General features: G+C 41.2%; 1 protein-coding gene across 2 annotated transcripts in view; it reads left to right on the plus strand.

The window, feature by feature from the left end:
- The first annotated feature begins 315 nt into the window (after positions 1 to 315).
- Positions 316 to 19,115, plus strand: part of galnt18a (UDP-N-acetyl-alpha-D-galactosamine:polypeptide N-acetylgalactosaminyltransferase 18a) — a 311,892-nt gene continuing 293,092 nt past the window's right edge. For both annotated transcript variants that reach the window (XM_049574447.1, XM_049574448.1), the window contains exon 1: positions 316 to 823. In XM_049574447.1, the coding sequence (XP_049430404.1) occupies positions 577 to 823 (247 nt within the window). In that variant the 5' untranslated portion in view covers positions 316 to 576. The remainder of the gene's footprint in view (positions 824 to 19,115) is intronic.

The following is a 19,115-nucleotide window of genomic DNA, read 5'->3' on the forward strand; positions in this document are numbered from 1 at the left end:
TTATGCATCAGAGAAACACATTTACGCACACACCCGAGAAATTCCACTCTTCTTTACATAAACGCACCTGTTTGACTGTCATTACCTCACCGAGGATATCCATCACTGTATCGATGCACCTCAGCTTCCTCACATTACCCTCCTCCCCTCCACCCCCTGTGTGCTCTCACTGTGAGGGGGACGGCAAAGGCGATGAGAGCCCGCCTCCTCCCCTCCTATTGGGCTGTGTGAGGACTCCAGGCTGGCGGAGGAGGAGGGGAGGAGGGGGGGCTGGTTGCAGCGCTGCGTCTGACAGCTTTGCAGGCTGAGCGCAGTTTGACTCGCCGGCTGCTCAGCGGGGACTCTACTTCGTGGTGTTATTACCAGAAATATTACTATTGTTAATCCGGCAGGGTAAAGTGTTTCAAGCCTCCGGAATATTTCTGTCTCAGCCGGGACCTGAGAGCCCAGAGGCGGACTGACTCCACAGCATCACAACGCTCTACTTCGATTTGGACACGTTTGTCGAGTGCGTCTTCTCCTCAATCCACCTGCCTGCGCGCGTCGGGAACAGGAAGCCCATGGAGGGATGTCGCGATGCTGTGCACAAGGAGAACTAAAACTTTGGTGTCGACATGTGTGATCCTGAGCGGCATGACCAACATCGTGTGTCTCCTCTATGTCGGCTGGATCACCAACTATGTCGCCAATAACGGAGGTCCCAAAGTTGCGGAGAGCGGCGGGGAGGCCGACAGAAACTTGGAGGAGGACAGTAAAGGGGAAACGTTGAGGATTATCGAGAGGCTCGACCGGCTGGAGAGCGTCGTCAACGAGCACATCAAAGGTCAGCACAGTGTGTTCTTGTGGTGAAAGTTTGGAGTGAATGTGTCAGAGGCAGCATTAGATTAGGACTGGAATGACCTGAACCAGCCTGCAGAGAAAAGTATTAACTCACTGTAGATCACCAACACCTTAACTCTCTGTAGGAATACTATACATGTCACATAAATTATTGAAACATTCGTTCATTTATTAATTAGTTGACTTACAAAAAAAAAAACAATTCCAAATATTCACAGCTTCTAGCTACTTAAAAGTAACTTTTTTATCTGTTTCCCTGCTTTATATCAGTGTAGGATGACTAATTGTTTGCCTTAAAACTGTTGAAGTTGTCACCAGGGGCTCAGGAAACTTGTGATGGGCATTTCACACCGTTCTTTACACACATTTATCAATTAATTAGGAAAACAACAAACGGATTAACGGATGAGGAAGAAATAAATCAACCCTAAATTTCCTCCCTTCAGTTGCGTCACATGTAAACCTTAATAGTTGGATAATTATTTCACTTAAGTTACAGTAATATTGAGGTGAAGTCGCCCAGCTGGCACATGACTGATCTTCAACAGCGAAATGTGGTGGAAATGTTATATTAAATCAGGTGGATGGAGGTTGCCAGGCAGAAGGCAATTTCAGCCTCAGTCGTGACCTGTATTTGCTTTTCAGGTAGCTGAGGGAGGAAACTTCACTTTCACAAATATAATTTGTTGCAAAGGCAAAATGTACTTTCAGACATATTTTAATTGCTGACAAGAAAAAAAATGTTTAAAAAAATATCAAAAATGATCAAACAATAATTTGGCAACCCCCCTGCATTAACTCTGAGGAGCCTGAGGGGTCCCTGACCCCTTGTTGAAGACCCAGGTTTTAAGAGGTTTAAAAATACTCTACTTTCAACACATTCTCACTCCAACTTTGTCACATAACAACATTTGGTTATTGACTTCCCACGTCAAGATGTGACGTGCAAGGTAGCCTGGGTGTGTTGGTTGTTGACATTCTGGACACCGTGTTAACTTCAGCCTGTTACGTGCATTGCCTGTTTTCAAATCCACCTCAGTTGTTGGGCCCACTCACCCCATTTAGATTTTTGCCACCTTAACTTTCGTTGCTGTCCAGCGGCATTTCCCCCTGATACCGCCAGCTGCCATTAAACAATAACGGTGACCTGCCATGTATCATGCTGGCGTGAAAGGACAGCTTTTTTCGTCGGTGTCTAATGCTGGAAGTCACTGACCATGTGCCAGCCTCTCATAGAGACTGAAAGGCTCCAAAGCCAGGAAGTGTTGGTAGGATGGTGTCAGTCTGGAGTTGCTCATGCTCAGCCATTCACAGCAAAACTCAAGAAGTACCCTGGCTTAGAATGTGAACATGACGCAAGTCTGTCCCTGTCCAATAGGTTCAGCCATACAGGATATAATCACAGCCGAGTGATGCGCATGTTTTACATCCATTATGTTGCACCATTCTTGAGCTGTAAAGACCAAGCAGCCCAGTCTCACAAAACTGTTACAGCGATCATGATATTGAATATTGGGTTTTAAATTTTGAATTATTGATCAAGACGTAACCTTTAAGAGAGAATTGCGATGTGACTAAAAAGTATCCCCTCAAACATAGTGCATTCTGAAAAGTTCACAAAATCCTGAATTTCCTTTTTAATACTTAGAGATATTTGAACTCGGACATCCGGAGGGAGCTCGGAGTAGAGCCGCTGCTCCTTTGCATTGAAAGGGGTCAGTTGAGGCGGTTCGGGCATCTGATCAGGATGCCACCTGGGTGCCTCCTGCCGGAGGTGTTCTGGGCACGTCCCGCTGGTAGGAGGCCCCGGGGCAGACCTAGAACACACTGGAGGGAATACATATCTCATCTGGCCTGGAAGTGCCTTGTGGTCCTCCAGGAGGAGCTGGAGTGTTGCTAGGGAGAGGGATGTCTGGGGTGCTTTGCTCGGCCTGCTGCTTCCGCGACCCGGCCTTGGATAAGCGGATGAAAACGGATGGATGGATGGATGGATGGATGGATGGGTGGATAGAAATTTGAAGTAATTTCTCACAGTGAAACATACTGTAGTAGGGCTGCAGCTAACAGTGTTTTGTCCGACCAACAGTCGGACACCCCAAAGAGTCCACTGATTCTGCACATCAAAGTCTGTTTACAGTTGTTAAAGAGTACTACTGCATATATGAAAATAGCTGTAAAGTCTTTTGTGGCTGTGGAGGAAGCTGTGTGAACTGTGATAGATTCAGGTTTGAAAATATAAAAAATTCCAGGGGGTGTGGAGTTAGAAAGAAGGGAGCTTACCAGACCTCTGTAGCCCGCTCCTCACCGCAGCTGGAGGTTAACAGCAGGAGACTGCAAGCATAACACACCCAAAACTCCAACTGAGCTGTTGGCGGTCCAGTTGCATTGTAAGTAATGTAGACACCAGGCAAGAAGAATGTGTGATATAAAAAAGATGTTATCTCTTGTACTGCATTGATTCTGATCCTGTTTATTTAACTGTGTGTGACTCACAAAATGTAGGAGAGCAATGCTAAATTATTCAAATACTCTTTAAAGAAATTACATAAACGATTAATTGCAGATTAATTTTCTGTCAGTCGATAAACAGATTAATCAACTAATCTTTTCAGCTTTTTTCCACATAAAGTCAGAGTTTCCACAGGACAAGAAAGGAGCACTTTAATTAGTCCCTCCAGGGTGTTGCGATCGCAACAATTAACACAAATTCAGGCACTCCCCAAGCATTCTGTGAGACCTTTAATTGTGACCAATCACAGCAACTCTACAGCAGATTTCATAATTTAAAATGGGTTAAATCTCATTTCATTGTAGAGCAGTGCACAGCGTATTGTTTCACTGAGCCCCTTCTTGCCCCTCTTTTCTCATTAGTGTGAGCTCTGTGCCTGGGGTTAGGGTTAGGGGTAATTATCAGAGATGTGATGTGTGGCTGATGTGACAGAGTCACACACACACACACACACACACACACACACACACACACACACACACATACACACACATGGTGACAGGGCTAATTGTTAGCATCACACAGCTTACATCATCCTTCACAAATAGATTCTAAATCTGTGGGATACACTGAATGCTCATGATTATAGACTCCAAATCGGAGATGGCATTTTTCAGTTGCCCCTGCAATTCATTGCAAAATACGCCCATAATCATTGCAACATGCATCTGAGTTTTTTGTAGAAGCTGCCATGAAATCAGACATTTCAGACTGCATCAATCTCAGAAACTGACAGCAAAATCCTAGAGGGACTGTAGGGATGCATGATAATGTCGGCATGTCATCGGTTGAGTTGTACCGATACCAGTTTAGGAAATGCCTCCGATACTGCCTAAAATGTGGTATCGGGTATCAGTGAGTACAGCCTATGACCAATCCGATACCGCGTAATGCCTCACGTCATTACGCATACGCACGCTACAGGCAAACGAAACGGAAATGGAGCGGAGTTTAAAAAGCATTCTACTGTAGCCTTTAAAATGTCTTTCTTACCAAATTGTGTGGCTGCACTTTAACCTGTGTCTTGATCTGTGTCAACACTGGATAATAATAATAATAATAAAAAGTTTTATGGCATTCATTCTACTATTATGTATTTATTTCTTAAAGCCCTAAACTTTAATTTTGAGGTGATTTTGGCGACCCTGTGGACAAAAGCGGTAGTGTTTTGCCGGAATGAAGGCTACATTTCCCATGAGCTCTAGCGTGTATTGCGCCTATTTATAATAGTCACTATTTCATTTCACTACTAGTCAAATGTAAGCAGCTAGGTAAGATGACGTGTGCTGTCTGAGTGCCGTAAATCGTTTCGTCCTGGATGCGACCTGGGGCGGACCCAGAGACAGTTTCCTAAAGGTATGGATATACACTATATAGAAATAGCTTATCTTCACACCGATGGTCTCATTTGCTGTTGTAGGTCACGCACAGACATCAGCAGAAACGAGAGACCTTTGCACATCCAGTTAAAAGTTCCTTGTAGTGACTTTAATATTTTAAATAGGAATTTAGGAGTTGAGACATACAACAGTTCATATCCAATCCATTTTTATTTTACGTGCTGGTATCAGATCGGTATTCGGTATCTGCAGATACCTAAGGTTCAGGGATTGGAATCAGTATCGGGAAGGAAAAAGTGATATCGGTACATCTCTAGTCATCAGTATTGGCCGATGTCGACTTTAGAATGAAGAATCAGCCAACATGCTTTTTCTCATTTTGCACAATGAATCAACATTTTATACACTGAAAGCATTCTATTTCATGTCTCCATCTGCTGGTGGACCATCACAATAAGAGTGTGCATGCATAATATGATGTTAATTCCACTACAGAAGAGACTTGATGATCACTAAAATTAGGTGGGGAAAAAGTGGATATGTCGATATCGGTATCAGTTATCAGTCAAATGACTTATTATATATCGGCATATCAGATATCGACAAAAATCCAGTATCGTACATCCCTGTATAATGTAGTAAAAAAATTACTTTGCTCCAAGGATAAAGTTTTTTCTGGCTAGTGCAGAAGTTAGCATCACACTGGTACCATTGTCAAAAAGTATATGGGATTTTTTTTAGGATTATTGCAGAAAATAAGGTCTGTGACAACAAATGTTTATGATCCTTACACATTTTGTTCAGCAAGATAATCTTCACAAATGAATACTACTTTCATAATTTTTGGAGCCTAAAGTCAATCACCAGCAGGAAAAAGCTAACGTTAGGCTCTAAGCGAACTAGGCTATACCACAGACACCTGTGGAAATGTTGCCACCACAACAAGGCTGTAAAGCTGTGTCCGGTGTGATGATATTCTGTAGTCTCATTTAGCAACTTGTTGGCAACTGCCTTTTCTAAGACATAAAAGCTTCAGAATTCACAAATGGGGTATTTACAGAAATATTTTCGGTTGTCGAACAAAACATATGAGTCTCTTAAGCTTGCGTTAACCACAGACCTTATTTCAGGCAACCAAAAACCCATTCAAAAATTGCACTAACCTATCTCATCTCTGGGTTTTCAGACTCATTCTTGGAGCACTCCATTTCAAGTTCTTGTAGGAGCAATGCTGGTTCTTTTTAGTTCATCATAATGCTTAGTTGTAGCTTTGAGCGATGTCCAAAGTGAGAAGAGCATCAAGTCCATTGACAGTTAGTGTCCCATTTTAATGTACTATTTGTATTTGCGTCAGCGTCCCATTTATATCCCTCTCTGGCCAACTCTTCAAGTCCACCCTAAATTCAGAAATCAGATTAGGTCATTTGTCTAAAAACACAATTCAGGTCAGAGCTGGACAAACTTTTACATGTCAGGCAGAATTTACAAACTTGTTACCAGAGATACCTCATTTTGGTCTGTTTACTGTCAGTGGAAGACAATGGTTTTGTTCATTGATAAAATGTTTCAGTGATACACACACAGGACCAATAGTATTCTCCCTGGGTCCTCTATGTTTTAATTATCCTCTTCAGAGCTGTACATCAGTGAGTCAACACATTAAGAAGTGGGACAAAGTCTTCCTTTATCTTTTGCTAAATGGGACAGTACACGACTCTCTAACCGAACGTAGGCTGTAGGAGAAATATGCACTGTGTTGCAGCACCGAGATGATTAACGCTGGAGCGGTGTTCAGCGAGAGCTCTTCTCTAATGCCAATAGACGGCGAGAGAATGCCATTCCTTGGAAAGATAAGGGCTGTAATTTATCAAACATCTCAGAGAAGGTCTGTTGATCCAGGATTAATTTTCTGTTTCAGATGAGCTTGTTGAAAACATGCTGCTAATCAGGGAGATTGGAATAATACATGTGAGAGGGAAAACATCATTTCAGATGCAGTGATACATAAATGCTGATGCTTACAGGCACACATACAGTACATATACTGTTACACTTACAGTGCAAGGGATTACTGTATTTTTTGTGTGCCATTTTTACCTTTGCATCAGTATTCAGTGCCCAAACACCTTTAAATACACAATACTGTACACAAAAAAAGGTCGATCCAGTTTTAAAAGACATAAGATCTAAGACTTTAGACTCTATCACTAGTATGATGCTGATGCCTGACAGAATTTAACAATTAATACTTTAAATGTCATTTCATATAAAGTATTTTAAGTATATGCTAATGAATAGACATTTCAGTTATCAAGCAGACAGGAGCAGGGCTTTGATTGATCTTTGCCTTTCATGTACTTATTAAACTTCTAATCCTAAAAAATTTCTTTATGTGCCCAGCTTTAAGGACAGAAATAATCTGCATTTTTACAAATACCAAATGAATGAATGACATTCCCATAAATCCATTTTCCACCAAAATTACAACATATATGTGTTTTTTAAAAATGCTATTTTTCTTTTTAACCTGTCACAAATAAGCGATAAAATCATCCACACGTATGGACATCCATATAACCCATTCAAGTGAATATGATATCTCAAGAACACCTTAAGGGAAAAAAATTGGCGCAAACGTCCACTTGGACTTAACGATTAACTGATCAGCTTTAAGTGGACAAAGGTCAAGGTCACTGTGGTCTTCAATCCACCTCATTCTTGTAAATGAGATATCTTCAGAAGGCCTCAAGGGACTTTCCTGAAATTAGGCACAAACATCGACTTGGAGTCAGCAATATACTGATTAGATTTTGGTGGTCATAGGTCAAAGGTGAATTTCACTGTGACCTGGTCTGTTTCACTTTTGGGAACATCATGTCATAAAAACACCATGGGGAAATTTCTTTCAAATTTGGCACAAATGTCCACTTGGACTCAAAGATTAACTGATTAGAATTTAGCGGTCAAAGATCAAGGTCATTGTCACCTTGTATTTGTCACATTCTGGTGAAGGTTATATCTTAACTGGGCCTTGAGGGTATTTCCTCATGGCACAAATGTCCTAATGATAAACTGATTAGATTTTGGTGGTCTAAGGTCAAGATCAACATGACCTTGCAGCCATCTCATTATCAAGAATGCAATATCTCTGTTCTTCACATCTGGCATAAACGTCTTCTTGGAGTCAAGGATGAACTAATTAGCATTTGGGCAAAGATCACTGCGACCTCACAAAATATGTTTTTGGCCATAACTCAAGAATTCATATGCTAATTATGACAAAAGTTTTACACAGATATTTAACAGGATAAAATGATGAAGGAATGACACCTGCGCTTCACCAACTGGGTGTGGCCAGGGGGATTTTGCAAGTTTGGCACACCGTACGCGATGGCACAGCTATTCCTCTTTCCCACCTCCGTCCCTCCTACCTGCGCAAGTCGGAAAGAGGGAGGAGAGAAGGCGTGGAGTGGGTTTTACACACATCACACCAATCAAATGAGCCCCTCTCCTCGCCCTTAAATGCGCCGCTTGAAGATGTAATGAGAGTTTACTCAATTCGCCATGGCAGAAGAGAGCAGCAGCGTCAGACGGCCAAACTTCTCTCAGGAGGAAACTGATGTTTTGGTCCGGGAGGTCCAAGCTTGCAGCGTCCGAATATATGGAACTGCGAGTAGACCTCCACGGGCTGATGATGCAAAGGTAGCCTGGGAGGAGGTCACCACAATTGTAAATCAATGTTGCGTTTCTCTCGTGTGTGCATGCTCTCTCTTTCTCTCTCGCAGTCTCACTCTGTTTCTTTTCTTTTGACTTTTCTAAGATGACAGATGCTGAATATATACTCCCTATCTGATGCTGTGGCTGTTTGTGGTTGGCTGAGAGGGATGTGAACTCATTAGTTTGCAGCTGTGTTAATCAAATCAGGTTGGATTTCCATTACGCGTGCCAAACGTGCCAAACGGTGCCAATCCCCTTTGATCTGACATCAGATGTGACAGGACGGTCGATATAGAGATACATTTATGTGCTGATTGCAGATAGTTGCATTGAATAGTGGTTTTTGGGGTATTTATTGCATCGTTAATGTGCCTGATATTCATACATAAATATTGCTTGTCACTATTGGAAGTTACAATTTTAAATTGCGCTCTGTTATGTATACAATACACAGATGCCTTTGAAACACGTAATCTTAACATGACAAAATATTAAAAATATAACACATTTAGTTAAATTAGTTGGCAATTAGCAGGTTAAAGATCCAGATTAGGTTCTTGATTGTGAATTATCTATGTAAATAGACTCAATAGATTACATGTTCTTTCTACATGTTGAGTGATGATAATAAAAATATCTGTAAGGACAGCCGGATCACAGCCTCTTCGGCCTCTGTGCCTGGGTTCAGCAGGGGCAGCAGGAGCAGCTGAAAGAATTATTTGAGACAACATGTTTTTTTTTTTGTTTTTTTTTTGTGGCTTTTTGATCATTTGAATGAATAAATCTGATTTGAAAAATGTTTAATTTACGTTGTAAAAAACAGAGCTTTAGGCTATTAAGATTCAAATAATTTGAAGACGATGTATACAAAACTGCTGTAGGCTATATGTTATCCGTATCATTTGTTAAAATAAATGTTAAATAGCTTTACATTCCGACGGGTCCATGTCATTGGTTCGACAGCCCATTGGTTCAACATCCCATTAGTCCGACTGTCCGCGGTGCTGAACGGCTCGCGGCGGGTGTATGGTGCACCGCAACCGGCTTGAGGCGGAGCAGGCTCACAGCTTATGAGTTTGTCACTTTCTTTTTCATTTTAACCCACACCATGATCTTTTCCTGACCCTAACCAAGTGGTTTTTGTGCCTAAACCTAACCAGACCTTAACCACAGGGCATCATGATGATTTCGGAACGGACTTCGGAACAATGAGTTTAATATGGTCGGAACAATGGGATGTCGGACTAATGGGCTGTCGAACCAATGGGCAGTTCCCATTCCGACTGCCATCACTGATTTAGAGTTTATCCATTACGCACAAAACATCTCTGGTTTCCCGTTCCCACTTCATTCAAAACCCCACAAATGAATCTTCTGTTTGTTTGGTGACCGCTGTATTTTTTTGTGTGTGCTTATGCATTTCTTTGCCTCCAGTTTCATAACAAGGCATTTACTCTTCACCTCTGACATGGTTCTTTGCACTACGGAGACAACATTAACAGCATCTGTTACCTCCCTCCAGGCCTTTGCTTTGCCTGTCCCTGTCACACCACTACTAACTGAAGAAAATAAAATGTTTTTTCTTCAGTCCACTTCACCCAAAATTATTTTGATCTCCGCTTTGGAAAAATTATTTTTTCTCTCTCTCTCTTTCTTTGTTTTGCGCCATGACTGGCAGGTCGACTGGATGCACCTACACCTCCTTAAATGGTGGTCATTGGCTATTCATGGGCGGGGATTTATGCTAATTGCTGATTACCCGGAGCGTGCTGTCACTTTACAATGGATTGGCATTCATGATCATACACACGTGTTTACGATCAAATCTGAGTTTCCCGCAGCGTTCCTGAATCCGGAGTAGGTTTTAGTAGAGTAGGCTTTTATGTGCAAATCTACACACAGATTTACTCACTTTTCATGAATGAGACCCAGTGAGTCTTTCAAACTCCATGCCAAGTAATTTTAAACAATGCTCCAGCGCTGCTTGTACAAAGACAGTATTTTGTGGTGGCGTGTCATAGCATTGCAGCGTTAAAGGGGCAAAAATTAGCACATCCACCCTGATGTTGTGCCATATTTCCATCACTGCAGATCAGAGCTGATAGGTGCTGGATTGCTAATTACCTGTGACTACTTAGAGTCATCCCAGGAATGAATGCCAGTTGTAACCTTTTCTATTTATTACAAAAGCCAGATTTTATTGTCCAGTGGGAAAGGGGCTATAGAGTACCTCAGCCAACAAGTTACTGCTTTTAGACACTTCAAGTACCTGCATTCTTTACGTCATTGTATCAGTTTCTCTGGAAATAAAGGGACGTAAAATCTAAACTAAATCCAAATGTGAACAAAGCCAGCTGTTAGGTCACAGTGCCGGCCTACAACAGGGTGCACTCAGTTTCCACTCTGGATGGGGATTGTAAATTGCTATTGTCCCACTGATTCAAAAAGTGTGAGAAGATAAATAGAGGACATTATCTTGCTCCCTGAGGTAAAGGATGAGATGCAAATCTAAGAAACTTTTACACACACCTGTATGTGCTGATTTACACTAACTTCAGTATTTTCTAATGCAGCACTTTGGATCCTCGTAACTATTCAAAGTGCAGCTCCTCTTTGTGCTGAGAAAGGTTGGTATGATACAAAGCACACCACTCATCATTAACATGGAGAATGGCAGACTGATGGTGTACTGAACTGTTCAGAAGTGCTAATAGAATCTGCATAGGCTGCGGGGTTACAGCGGGTGAGTAAATTTAGCCGCCGGAGTGCTTGGCACACTCCTCTCCTCCACTCCGCCCGGTCCTCGAAGCTGGTGCCAGATTACATTATCAGCCAGAGGCTGATGTGTTTATGTGTTTATGCTTTGTCACTGATACAAAAAGACCAGACTGCGGAACCAACATGCAGGTTTGAATGAGAATAATGCAATCAGAGTAATACACTGTAGGTAGGCAGTTGAGAAAATATAAACTATACTTTGATTAAAAAAAGAAGAAGAAAACGTTCATTCACTGGCTCTGAACTGGAGTGTCTGAATGAGTGTTATATGAGCATATTACTGATACTCTTAAGTGCTTAATGTTCCTGTACATCTAAAAATATGGTGGTGTAGTCACAATTCAATGTGTTAGCTCTATGTTGTGTCACTTCATGAGCTCAGACATGGCATATTGTCTCTAATTCTGAACTAACTACCAAAGTTCAAACTGTAGAATTATGATGTGTTCAATCTTAAATAAAATGTGCCATTAAAATAGAGAGAAAAAATAGATATGCATATACATAAATAAAGACAGATGAAATATCCCAAATAAATTGTGACATTTAATTCAATTAAAACTCAACTCATTATTATGAAAGGTAATTCAATCTGTGAGTTTTTATGCCTTCATGTTGGCAATAGCTGTGGCTGGAGGCATTATGTTTTTGGGTTATTAATCCCATTCTTGTAAACACAATATCTCAAGAACACCTCGAGGGATTTTTTTCAAATTTGGCACAAATGTCCACTTAGACTTAACAATTAACAGATTAGATTTTGGTGGTCAAAGGTCAAGGTCAATGTGACCTTGGTTCGTCTCATTCTTGTAAATGCGATTTTTCAAGACCACCGTGAGGTGTTTTTTTTTTTTTTCTTCTTCTTCTTCTTCAAATCTGGCACAAATGTTCAATTGGACTCAAAGATGAACTGATTAGATTTTGGTGTTCAAAGATAAAGGTCACTGTGACCTTGCAGCCATCTCATTCTCATTAACAGGCTATCTCAAGAACACCTTGAGTGAATTTCTTCAAACTTGGAACAAACGTCTACTCGAACCCAACAATGAACTGATTAGAATTTGATCGTCAAAAATCAAGGTCACTGTGACCTTGCATCCATCAAATTCTCATAAATTCAACATCTCAAGAAGGCCTTAAAGGAAGTTTCCTCACATTTAGCAAGTTCACTCTAGCCTCACAAAACATGTTCTTGGCCATACCTCAAGATTTCATACTTATTTATAATTATGGGGGGTTGGTGAAGCATCCATTTTTTTTACATACATGGATGTAAAATGTTAGTGAAAAACTTGAATGGTTCGCAAAGGCATATGACTGCGTTAGTTTTTTCATTATAAAAATATTTATTTTAAAATCACTTTTTTCAAAAGTTGGTTCGTATTTCACAATGGCACTGATTCTTAAAGACACTTTGTTATTTTAATCACTTTTCATGATTTTGCAGTTGGTACGTATCCCTGCTCCCTCAGGTCTGAGCTCAGCCCAGCTAATTAGCAAGCTCCTGTTGGTTACAACAACCGAAGAGAAAGGCATTTCATGTTTTTGTTCTTTAGAGTTGTGTGTCTTTCCCTTAGGATGTGTTTGGACATGGTAGTAACATGTGAAAGTGAAACATGAAAATAATCAAATAAACTGAACTTAAATGCCACATTTGTGCAGACACATACGCACACTCTCCAGTCAGACTCTTGGAAGGGGTCAGATAATTTTCTGTGATAGGGTTTTTCAGATTGTCTTTTATCATTTTGAGGTTCTCAACACCAGTGACACCGGCAATTCTTGGTTTGACAGATTTGGTCCTCGGTCTGTTCATGCAGTAAAGACATTTGAGGACAAGTTCACTTCATTTTCACGCCAGCTAAACACCTAAACCTGGGATAGCCATTTTCATTTTTGCAAAAATTGGGGGAAATAGCACTTACTTAGTCTTCAAGTGTATCAGAATGAAAGGTGAGGGGTAGTGACTGGTGACAGCACCATTGTAATGAAGAGTGATGTTATGTATTAAATAAAATTAAATTTTGACTGGGGAAAATAATTGAAATAAAAAAGAAAAAGAGTTATTTTTAAATAAAACATTGTATGATGATATTAAATTGAACGCCAATGAAAATAATTATTATGAAAAAAAATTTTTGTAAACAATTTGTAGATTTAACTCTTTAATGAGTTTTTAACCTCTGTTATAAAACTAGATAAAGTTTTAATGTTTGGTGATTTTAACCTGCACATCGCTTGCTGGTCGGCCAGCCCCCTCGCTGTCGTCATCGGTTCCGGCCAATCACCGCTTCACCGGCCCCTCGTCTGAACCTTTAAAAGGTGCACAGAGTCAAGAGCAATCATGGCTGTGATTTAACCTGAGCAGTCTGCCTCGCTCCGTTTGTGTTTTCAGCTGCTGTAATCTGTTCGTTGTTGTTGTTGTATTTGGGAATTTATGGGCTTTAGGATTTAGCTTTGTAGCCTAGTCACATATCCTTTGCACACACACGTAGATTGTTTGATGTATGGTACAATAGCTTTATGGGTGTTGGTTTGAGTGTTGTTTTGTTTGTGAGGTAAGTCATAGAGCAGACAGACAGATTTGTTTAAGTTTTGTTATTCTGGGTGGGTGGCCTTCCACCACCGTTAGTTAAGTTAGTTGGGGTGTTTATTTTGTTGGTGACAGGTCAGAGTTTTGTTTTAATTGTTTTATGGTTTGCTGTCAACTGCCGCCCTTCCCTGAGTTTGTTTAAATGTAATTCACCGCCGAGGCTCCTTCCGTGAAGCCCGATTTTCGGGTTGTGTTGCGGAGCCTGCGAGCGCATTTTCTTTTTGTGTGCCGCTTTTTACACAAGCGTAGCTTGTATTGTTTATTTTGTGTATGAATAAACGGCAGCTTGCCTTATTCACTTCATTGTTTGGTTTTATGTTGCTTCCCTTACCCCTAGACACATACTGGGTTGTAACATACTTCACAGGCTGCCTCTAATTTTCTTGACATTACAGAGTCTTTTAATTTTAAGCAGCATGTCTCTGGCCCTACACACAGAGCTGGTCATACCCTGGACTTAGTCTTTTCTTATGGTCTTTGTATTGATAGTATTCGCTTAGAGGACCTCCATTTTAGTGATCACAAATGTGTTTTATTTAATGTCTCTTTTGATCTGGATCTTTTGCCCAGTAAACATTTCTCCCGCCACCGCATCATCAACCAGAGCACAATGGAAAATTTCTCTGCCTTATTTAACCCTGACGTACTTTTTAACTGTAGTGAGGTAGAGACTTTTGTTGAGTTATTTAATGAGCAGTGCTCAAATATACTTGACAGAGTGGCCCCCTTTAAATCCAGACTTGTGTCTATTGTTAAATCCTCTCCCTGGATTGATAACCACATTCGTAGTGTTAGGTGGGACTGTAGGAAATATGAACGTCTATGGAAAGCCACCAAACTTGACATCCATCGACAACATCTTAAAGAACTCTTCGGGCATTTTAATGAAATGGTGAGAGATGCTAGGTCTGCATACTTCGCCAAAATTATTGAATCTAGCAAGGGAAATTCTAGTGTCCTTTTTGACACCATTAACTCTATTGTATCTCCTGTTCTGCCACCTCCTCCTGTTTTCTATTTGTATTAGTATTTTGTTGATAAAGTCAACACTGTCAGAGCAAGCATCTCCCCATCCTCCTATCATCTGCCCGTTGGTAACCCCAGCCCCACAATTTTGAACTCCTTCTCACCTATATCTATAGATGACCTCTCAAATTTGGTGTCAAAAATCAAGCCATCATCCACCCCTTTCAACATTCTACCTCCATCTCTGTTTCTTAAAGTCTTTAATTCCATTGGCCCATCTATCGTATCCATGATCAATCTCTGCCTGTCAACTGGCTCAGTTCCTTCCCAGCTGAAACATGCTGTTGTGCAGCCATTGCTGAAAAAAACAAATCTTGACTCTTCCCTCCTAAAAAACTACAGGCCTATCTCCAAGCTACCTCTTCTCTCCAAACTCCTGGAAAAAACTGTTGCTGGGCAGCTCTCCTCACTGATAGATTCACGTATGTTGTATGACACCTTTCAGTCCGGTTTTCAAAAGCTGCACTCCACTGAAACGGCCTTGGTTAAAGTTACTAATGATATCCTGATGGCGGCGGATGATGGGAAATGCTCTCTCCTTGTTGTACTAGATCTCAGTTCAGCTTTTGATACAGTTGATCACAAGATCCTCTTGAGCAGGTTGTACCATTATGGTATCTCTGGGTCTGCATTAGACTTTTTAAAATCATATCGGACTGATAGGAGTTTTTCTGTGTCTGTGGGTCAGTTCATGTCTGTCCCGGCACCTTTGTCATGTGGTGTCCCGCAGGGTTCTGTCCTCGGTCCTATGTTATTTGCCCTCTATATGTTGCCTCTAGGTCGCATTATTGACAGATTCGAAGGCATTTCCTATCATTTCTATGCAGATGACATTCAACTGTACTGTTCATTTTTACCTGAAGAGGTTCACAAACTATCTAATTTACTTGATTGTCTGGAGGCCATAAAAATCTGGATGTCAGACAACTTCCTACAACTTAATAATGAAAAGACAGAAACCCCAATTGTTGCCCCAGACATTGTAATCTCAAACGTGAAGTCTTGTATCGGGTCTTTAACCAACTGTGTCCAACGCAAACTTCGTAATTTAGGTGTCATATTCGACCAAGCCCCATCATTTGATAATCACGTCAGCCTACTCACCCGATCTTGTTTCTCACAACTTAGGAACATTGCCAAATTAAGGTCAGTTGTGTCCAAAGCTGAATTGGAAATGATCATTCATGCTTTTATTAGCTCTCGCTTAGACTATGCCAATGCATTTTTTACCTGTTTGAATAAATCCTCTCTGGCCCGTCTCCAAACTATCCAAAATGCTGCTGCCCGTAGCAGTAAGAGGGCTCATATCACTCCAATCCTGTCCTCCTTGCACTGGCTTCCAGTAGAATTCCGAATCAACTTTAAAGTATTGCTCCTGACTTTTAAAGCCCTACATGGTCTAGCCCCTCATACATCACAGACCTCCTTCAACCTCACACTCCCTGTCGCACTCTAAAATCCTTGGATCAGCTCCTACTGTCAGTTCCACGTACTCGTTTCGTCACCCGTGGAGACTGAGCTTTCCAAGCGGTTGCTCCCAAACTTTGGAATGCCCTCCCCTTTTCGTTGCGATCCGCAGCATCATGTGACACTTTTAAAAAACAACTGAAAACACTGCTCTTTAGCCAGGCCTTTGGTTAACTAACTCCTTTTACCCCATCAATCTCTTACTATTTTTCTTTTATCTAATGTTTTATTTACATTTTGCACTTTGCAGACACCTTGTCTTTTGCCTTGCTTTGTTTTTGATGCTTGTTTTGTGCTTTGTTTTTAATGTTGTGTTATATTGTTGTACTTGCTTTGTCCACTGGAAAGCACTTTGTGATCTAGTATCTGTGAAAGGTGCTATATAAATAAAATTTACTTACTTACTTACTTACTTTACTGACTGTGTATTTCATAATGCCTTATTTATTTATGTGCTATTGAACATGCTGGGGCTCCATATGGAATAACGTCCAAATTCAGTTTTAGGGTGGATTGTCCTTTTATCTGTCTAAGTAGAAATAAGAAGTCCTGGTTCTGTTGAAGGTGTCAGGTGCCATGTTCCATCGCTGGCTATGCTGAGGCAGAGTCTCAGACAGGAAGACACTCGGGTCATGAAACAGTGCATATTTTAACACATTTGTTTACAGCCATTCATTTCCACACTGCAGGGATGCTTAGATGTGAGATACACAAGATTAAGAGCATGAGAATAATTATTCCTCAAACATAAAATAGGTTGTTGGCTGCAATTCTTCCTTTCAGCCTTCTGCATTTTCAGAGGATCTGTCTCCTCACATGTGATGTCGCGTTTTGATCCGTGTTCTGCATTGTTTGTTTCTATCCAGCCAAGTACAGTCTTATTTTTAGTAAGCTCTTTATGAGTCAGTGCAAGTTGATCCATGTTGACAGTCTACTGAAGAGGAGGAGTGCGCAGGGTGGAGGGTGGACTTCTGAGCATGTTCGTGTGTGCATCACAGTGTAAGTTGCATGTCTGGTGTGTCATCAAAGATACATGGCAGTGGTGAGAGGTCTGATGTGGATGTCACAGTTTGCCTATAGAGCCTGTGTTTCACTGCGTGAAGAACACCATCACTGTAAACATCCTGACATCAGGAGGTTCAGGCTGCCATGACACTGTAACACACAGGTGCACCGGGACGTTTGTACACAGATATCAGTCCTTTTTTTGGCTCGGTGCTCTGGATTTTCCCTGCCAGGTGCACTCTAAGATGCCTGAGGATAATGCAAAATAATGCAATTTAGACAAAGAGCATGAAGGAGAAAAAACACACTGATGTAATTTGACAACCAAAGGAACTGGATCATCCCTAGAGCTAAATTGGTTATATATTAAACTAAAAGGGCAATCAGAGAGCACAGACCTCCACCAAGGCCCCTTTCTTGCAGTGTTAACGAAAGTGAAAAATGATTTGTGTATCTGCCCCATTATTCCAATCCACTTCAAAATTTAATGGGTTTTTTCTTGGTCCCGGCTACCCCTTCCATCAAGTTTCATGAAAATCAGGCCAGCAGTTTTTCCATAATCCTGCTGACAAACAAACTGAAAACATAACCTCCTAGGCCGAGATAATCAAGAGTGACTTCTGTTCTTGTGAATGTTAAAGACCTCCCCTCCCTCACTTGCATCTGCACCCTCACACCACTGAAATTCAAAGGGAAGGTGCCGGGTAGGGTGTGATGACTTAGAGCCGGATACACTTCTATATTCTGGTTTTCGTCTGTCAGATGGAGGATGTGTGATGCTCGCAATTCCAGAGGTGTCACTTTCTTCAGATTAAAGCTCCATGACTTTTTTGCACCTCCTCTGTTACGTGGCTCTGATCCTTGACAGCAGTGTGCAGATTATTAGGTTATGTTTCAGGGGAGCTCACCCCTAGCATCGAATGTTGGAGATTTGTGATGCAGGATCCAAAATTGCGCCCAGATCCTGCCCAGAAGTAATGATGGATTTAAATCTGATCACCAGAGACTGTGTACACTCAGGATAAACTTTCATTCAATATTAAAGAAAGTCTTCTTTTTGTCTTCATGTGTTTTTTGGCCTGTATCAGAATTTATTCCCTTTTGTTTGTAAAGTATTCCTTATAGGGCTTTTTGCAGGGCGCTGACAAACCACAAGCCGTCAGTCTGCCATCGCTTGATGTCAGGCCATTGCCCTAGTTTTTGCAGTGTGTCACACACTGTTAACACTATGAGTGGTAATCACTAGAGGGCCAGTTATGATATAATAACAATATTTTAGTGATTTTAAATGTTTTATTATATTCTAAATAGGGCTGCTCGATTAATCGAATTTTAATCTAGATTACAATTTGGGGTTTCAGCGATTATGAAAACAAAATCGACATAAAACAATTATGCGCTTCTTGTCAGTACTCTCGTTGTCTTTTGTTGCAAATCAAATGCACCCGGAAGCTGTGCATGTGCAATACTGCCTCCTCTCCTCTATTCACTCCATGAGCCAGTCAAGTAGGTGAAATTGAATAATGTGAGGGGCAGGTGATTGCCGAAGATTTCAAAAACAGCGTGCAGAAAATGGCAGAGGGAGAGCAAGAGAGGTTGGTCTATATGTATGTGTGTGTGTGTGTGTGTGTGTGTGTGTGTGTGCGCGTGCACGCGCACATCAGGGCCGAACTCTGCCGTGCGCAATACAGAGAGCAGAGGAGAATTGTAAACACGCGACCATGTGGAGACAGAAATGACATGCCGTCGTGTAAATAAGTCATCACGTGCGCCGCATAATCGTGATTTCAATTTTGACCAAAATAATCGTGATTATGATTTTTTCCATAATCGAGCAGCT

Source organism: Epinephelus fuscoguttatus, linkage group LG4 (genome assembly GCF_011397635.1).
Source record: "Epinephelus fuscoguttatus linkage group LG4, E.fuscoguttatus.final_Chr_v1".
Taxonomy (NCBI): domain Eukaryota; kingdom Metazoa; phylum Chordata; class Actinopteri; order Perciformes; family Serranidae; genus Epinephelus; species Epinephelus fuscoguttatus.